This window comes from Austrofundulus limnaeus, unplaced genomic scaffold (genome assembly GCF_001266775.1).
Source record: "Austrofundulus limnaeus strain Quisiro unplaced genomic scaffold, Austrofundulus_limnaeus-1.0 Scaffold82, whole genome shotgun sequence".
Classification (NCBI taxonomy): domain Eukaryota; kingdom Metazoa; phylum Chordata; class Actinopteri; order Cyprinodontiformes; family Rivulidae; genus Austrofundulus; species Austrofundulus limnaeus.
The window spans coordinates 1,318,137-1,324,772 of record NW_013952484.1 but is presented as its reverse complement, the minus strand read 5'-3'; the positions used below and the strand labels follow the sequence as shown (position 1 = coordinate 1,324,772).

At 39.5% G+C, this 6,636-nt stretch overlaps 1 protein-coding gene across 2 annotated transcripts in view; it reads left to right on the top strand.

Annotated features, from left to right (window-relative positions):
- rab32a (RAB32a, member RAS oncogene family) overlaps positions 1-6,636 on the top strand; it is a 23,379-nt gene that overhangs the window by 12,067 nt on the left and 4,676 nt on the right. For both annotated transcript variants that reach the window (XM_014011584.1, XM_014011583.1), the window contains exon 2: positions 5,676-5,953. In XM_014011584.1, the coding sequence (XP_013867038.1) occupies positions 5,676-5,953 (278 nt within the window). The remainder of the gene's footprint in view (positions 1-5,675; positions 5,954-6,636) is intronic.

Below are 6,636 nucleotides of genomic sequence, written 5' to 3'. Positions count from 1 at the left end.
TTTTTAACTTTGTGTTTCTGTTTCGGGAGGGGAGATTGTTGGTTGAGCGGCATCAGTTTGATCATGATAGTGATATTGMTGCTGCACAGCCAGGAATAACTGAAGTAGAGCCATGTCAGAGGTTTGGTCGTTTATTYACGGTATCAAAAAAGAGACCCAAGTGTGTTTGTGCGTATATGTATAAAATAATTTGTATGTTTGTGTAATATCAGTAAATATTGGTTATCGGCCATAACCGCAATAATTATATCAGATATCGACATCGGCTGAAATTTTCATATCGGTCCATCCCTAAAAAAAAATCCATAAGTTTTTGAGTAATTTTGTCCACAGACAGACATATGCAACCAAAAATATAACCTCCTTGGCGGAGGTAATAATTTGTGTATAGGCTTTACAATTGACATTCTCATGAGAAATTTTCACAATCAGTTCCAAACAATAAAAAGTTGCAGTAATGATTAGCTCTTGTTGGATTACGTGAAAGTGTTACATTGTTGGAATATTTGGCACTAGTGTACAACATTCCCCTGGATCGTTTCAGTACATCTCGTGATGCTTAAGCTGGATATTGCGTAATAAATAAATTACAGTTTTGGATCTAAATTCTTTGAAGTGTACACTGAGATGTTCCGAYTGAATCATTCAGTCAAAGGTGAGGGGGAATACGAAGACCACAACTCTTTAGGAGGTCTGGGATCCACACACACACACACTCTCTCTCACACACACACACACACTAATTCAGAGTGTTCAGATTAAGCTGTAAGTCATCGCTCACATGCTGCTCGGAGGAATTTTGTCTTGCCGATCATGTGCACTTCACAGCCCTTCCTTGAAAGGTTTGTGCTGAAGACCACCTTAAATACAAGTTTCAGCGCTGTCTCGTTATTTTTGTGTTTGGGGGYGGGTTGTGGTGGTGGTGGTGGTGGGGGGGGGTCACAGCCATCCTAACAGATGGGAGACTGCTGCGGCTGCTGTTGTTGCTGCTGCAACGTCTGGCTTGGACAGTTTCTATGGTTACCCACCCACAGGAGCACGTATGACCAGAGAAGAAAGTAGGGTTGCTAGGTCTGCGGATAATGATGAGACTTTTTTTTTTGCCTCCCTTTTTTTTCCTTCCCTGTTTTCTCCCACGCAGTAAACAGCGATGACACTGTGGCTGTTTCATCAAGTAGTTCTGTAAGTGAAATGTTGGATACGCTCATAACCCGCGGGGGTCTAATTGTGCTCGAGGTCATGGACTTCCTCAGCTCGGTCGACTGAACTGAAATATTCCTTTTTAAAGCCTCTGGTGTTCCACCACATCTCTGTGCAGTATTGGTGTCRATGTATGCTTCTACACCCTTGTGCTTGGACCACAATGGAAATAAGCTTTATTGTGTTACCCATTTATGTTAATGTTACTGTATCCTATATGCAGTGCCGTTTATACAATAAATAAAATGAATGAATGAGTTCTTGTCAGTTTACTGACGGACGTCTCATGTTGTACTTTTGACGAAGGAGCACACGCCGTTGTTCCTTCCCGCAGTCTCGTGCTTCTCTGTGGCATTCGCTGAGTAAATACTCGATTGTTCATGCAGCTCAGTCCATCTGCGTGTTTTATGCTGATTGGGTTAGCAGCATATGACATTCATTTCTTGTATAACTGTATTTGTCCCTTTTCATACGGAGAGAAAAAAAATTCTTTGAGATGTACTTTTTCTTTTGCCGGATAATGAAATAGTACAAATTCTTGAACAAGAAAGAAACAAACCAGAAAAGTATATTTAAAAAAACCTTTTAAAATAATTTAGCTGATATCTTATTTTTTTTGGCCTTAATTTGTTAGGAACTTCAGCATCAGTAGATTTGAGCAACTCCCTGACTTTTCATAAATCCTGTTTCAATGCTTAGGATAACTAAGTGATTAAGCAGAACTATAATGCTCTATATCCGTGGTTCCCAAACTTTTTATCTTCTGACCCACAAAATATTCATGGCAAAAACTTGTGACCCCAAATATTACTGGTCTGAGTACACAAACTTTGTTAATAAGCCTAAAAACTAAGGCTACATAAAAATAAATATGTATTTATACTCATTTTGTTTTTGTAATAATTATAGGGAAAATATTACATCACTAATTATTTTATTACCCTTTAAATTGATTTCTGAAGTGCAGTGGTTCCCAAACTTTTCAGCGTTTGACACACAAAATAACAGTAGCAGAGACCTGTGCCCACAACTATTTTTGGATGATGAACATTTGTATCAGGTCAACTAAACATGGGCATAGTAACAATATTTATTATTCTACATTTATACATTTTAGGCAACTAAGGCAAAAATGTAATTAATTTAGAAAATCTTTTCAGGACCCCACCTTGATGTTTCAGGACCCCAAATTTGGGAACCACTGCTCTATACCGTTTTATAATAGGGATGCACCAATATGAAAAATTCAGCCAATATCGCTATCCGATAGAATTCTTGCTGTTAGGGCCGATAACCGACATTTACCGATATTACACAAACATACAAATTATACGTATAYGCACAAACACACTTGGGTCTTTTTTTGATACCGTAAACAACCAGACCTCTGACATGGCTCCCGACTTCAGTTATTCCTGGCTGCRCAGAATCAGTATCACTATCATGATCAAACAGATGCAGCTCAACCATCTCCCATCCCAAAACAGAAATACAAAGCTAAAAGTGGGAAATCTAGATCGGATATTAATATCGGCCCAGTTTTACATATCGGACTGATACTGATATTCTAAAAAATAACCAATATTGGCCGATATTAATGCAGATATATTGTGCATCCCTAATTTATAATTATGGGGCCTGCTCTGACATGGAAACAAATTGGTTGTACGGTAGTTTCCAAACTTTGAGGAATTTCTTGGAAATGGAAACTAATATTTTGTACCCTTAGCAATAATTCAGATTATTTACAGTGGGCGTTTTCATCTTGGTGTAAATAGTTTTCCTTCAAACGCAGTGAATATTGTTTTGATGCCACCAGCCAGTGTTATGGCCAAGTAACAAGATGAAAATGTGTTAAAAAGGAAGTAGGCTTGGGCAAAATCCTATCGCGTTAATCGTGCGATCACTGCAATTAGTGCCATGTGATAATATCTTTTCTGTGTGTGACGAGGCTTTTAGGTAGGGTTTTGGAGGAGGGCGTTGACAWTTTAAGCCATAACCCCCACCCCACCCACTTACAAAGTTTGCACAGCTTACAAAATTTACATAGGTTAAAAAAGTTACGAAAAGTTCCAGACCGGAGATTGTGAAAACACACATCTGCTGAAACTGTAACATCACTACCCAACTCCTCTATCCAAACAAGCACAATTTATTCTTTGTCTTCCTCTGGCTTCATAAAATATTACGGTCACTCCCTCCTCCACTTATGTAGTTTATGGAAGGTTACGAAATTTATGTCACATATAAAAAAATAAATGAATAAACTCAGGGGATCGAAAGTTCARTACAGTGCCTTGGGGGCATCCTTAGGCGCTACCAGCTGAAAGAGGTCGGCGTAACGATGCCCCGACACCCCTCTAGCTAAATGCTTGTGTGACACTATCGCAATCAGGTGCAGTGTTTCCCCTAGGAAATTGGTCTTGGCGGGGTGGGCTGTGTAATGGTAGGGGAAACACTGAGGTGTGTATCTGAGCCCAATGGTGGAAGGCTGCTTGGAGCACCGAACCCTATGAAAAAACTGGAGAAGTGTGAATACRTGTGAAGGTATTTATTAGTTAGACACTGATTTAAAAGCACCACATCATTTTCTTAGTTTTCCTTTTTAAGGCTTGACTTTTATAATCTATTGTTATGTCTTGATTAAAATAGGTTTAGTTACATGCCCGAAACACCTCGACAACACATAACAAACGTTAATAAAAACATTAGATGAGCATTGCTGTTCAGAGTGTCTGCGATTCAGCCGTAGGCCTGTAGTGGGCGTACCAGGCACTGAAGATCCCTGTATATATAGACCGGAACTTCCGGTTTCAGCCAGACTTGCTCTGATTGCTTCAGCGTAAGCAATAAAGCTTGCTCGTAAACCAGATCTGGTTTGTATGGTTCCATTCGCTTCACATTTTAATCTATTCAATATTTATGTGGTTTCGTCACAATTTCAGTTAACGAACCCGAAATATTCTTACATGTGTATGAATGGTGATTGACTAGCGTAAAGCACTTTGGAGTCCTTGGGCTTGATAAAGTACTACATAAGTTCAGGCCATTTACTATTATACCTTTAGTTCTTCTAAATGTTCCAAGAATAAATGAAGCACCAGGTTTATTGTTTTCAGAATGTTTTGTAAAWAYAAAACTTAATTTGGAAGAATGTCTACACTTACCTCCGTAGMATATTATACATAATGCCATGGTATTTCTTCCACTTTGGTGAATTCCAACATTCATGTCAGAGTTTAACAAAATGATGATATTCTTATTTCTGTCTATATTCTGCCCTCCTGCCCCTTTCTGGACATATGAGCTGCGTAAGGCCTGGAAATGTAAGCTTTTTTTTCCCAGTCCATCAGCTCTTTATCCCACTGTGTCGTATCTCTGGTGAATTCACCTGGGGTTATATCAACTAAAATTAGACCCTCAATTATGAGCAATTACTGTCAGGCCTGTGGGCCCCACAGTGTATTCGCTCTGCCGCTCACACCCGCACTGCGCCACGCCACTCCAGTTCCATCGCACGGCTGGGAAGGCTCCTATACGGAAAAGTGAAAGTATGCAGAAAGCCTGGCTCACGCTTCCTCAGTTGGTCTTCTTAGTTCACTTCCTATTTTGCGACAAAGCTATTGTAAACTTCATTAGCAGCTTTAATACACTGCCTTGTAGGGCTTTCTCAAATTGGAGCAATGTAGCATAAATATGTGCTAAATCTGTCACATGCTCCCACCAGTCATCGGAGGCTCGCTGTAATTGCACGGCTTTAATCTAATCACTAGTGTGCTGCACAATAAAAGGCAAGAAATGCATTAAAAAATTGTAGCTCAGCTGCATATGAGAACAGAGGATTGTAATGTGCTTTTATAAGGTCCTCTGGGTGCTGTTTTAGGTGAGGAGGTGATCTCATCACACTGAAATAGACCCCCTAACTGTTTTGTTTCTCGCAAACTCAGCGTTCTCTGCTTTTCCTTAACTAAGCTCTTCAATTATATGAATGCTTTATTATTCCTTTGATTACTTTGGTGCACTGCACCCCGGGTCGTTACATAAAGGATCACAACAACACCTCAAAGATCGTTTCAGAAGCTTATGCGAGTCTGTGCTTGTTGTTTGAGAAACACTTCTTATCTAATGAGAGAGAAGCTGTTATGRAAAGAAAAGGTAATGCTTTTAGATCTGAATGCTTCCTTTATATTCAGAAAATATACACTTGTTTGTCAAAAATGGAAAAAAAGCTTTTTTAACAGTTATTTGGCATTCTTTGTAAGCATCTCAACAAATCATGAAATTGACATTTGCAACCATTATTTTCTAATGATGTTAGATTTTAACAATCCTTTACTACTTCTCGAGTTTTTTCTTTTTATACTTTAATATTATCTCCTGCTGTACTTTACGTTGTGTATACCTCACACAAGTTTCAGCTTGATTCCACCCATCTGCCAGGCTAACCATTTCCGCTCCTCTTTCCATCCTTCCAGGCCAGGAACGATTCGGGAACATGACCCGGGTGTACTACAAAGAGGCTGTCGGGGCGTTCGTCGTGTTCGACGTGACGAGGGGCGCCACGTTTGAAGCGGTGTCCAAGTGGAAGCACGACCTGGATAGTAAGGTGAAGCTGACGAACGGCAACCCCATCCCCGCGGTGCTGCTCGCCAATAAATGTGACCAGAAGAAGGAGAGCTCCAACAATGCAACCTTAATGAACAATTTCTGCAAAGAGGCTGGCTTCCTGGGTTGGTTTGAGACGTCAGCTAAGGTGAGAAAATGCCACTAACACATATACTGGAAAGAGGTGTTGTAATAAATGGGGATTAGCAATAATTGGATGTCTGTGTGTGGGGTGGGGGGGATCAATTACAGTATTGTTCAAACAGTAGACTTAAAAAAAATGGAGTTTCCTTCAGTTAAATGCTCACACAGCACAAGTGGCTCTGGACATGAAGCCGTTTTTTCTTAATGGTTTCTTCACTTCTCAGGTTTTCCCATGTGGAAGTTCAGCTTCCTCTGATTGGTGCAATCCAGCTCTGGTTATTGTGAAACTGTTGGATGTTGTAATTAGTTAGAATCAGTTTCTGATCCAGAATTCATTGTTAAGTATGGAAGGTGATCAAAGTGTATCTGTTTCAATTGAGTTTACACTCTTTTGTGAGTATAAAGAGAATGGGTTCATGCAAGAATCGTTCGTACGATCAGATTTGTTAAGTTGTGCGTACGAGTGTTTTAGGAGAACTCGTGGCATTCACCAATATTCTCGTATTGTAAGGTTTTCTTCAGATACGAACAAATTTCACAAGTGGTCCAGACCTGTCATATTTTACGAGCAGTCATTCTGCTGTTTTCCAGATGGACTTTTTTCACTAATAACTTTATATTTCATTAGTTTGAAGATATTTCAAGTTGAAAATAAATCACAATCAATAATTATTTTGAAATTAGTTT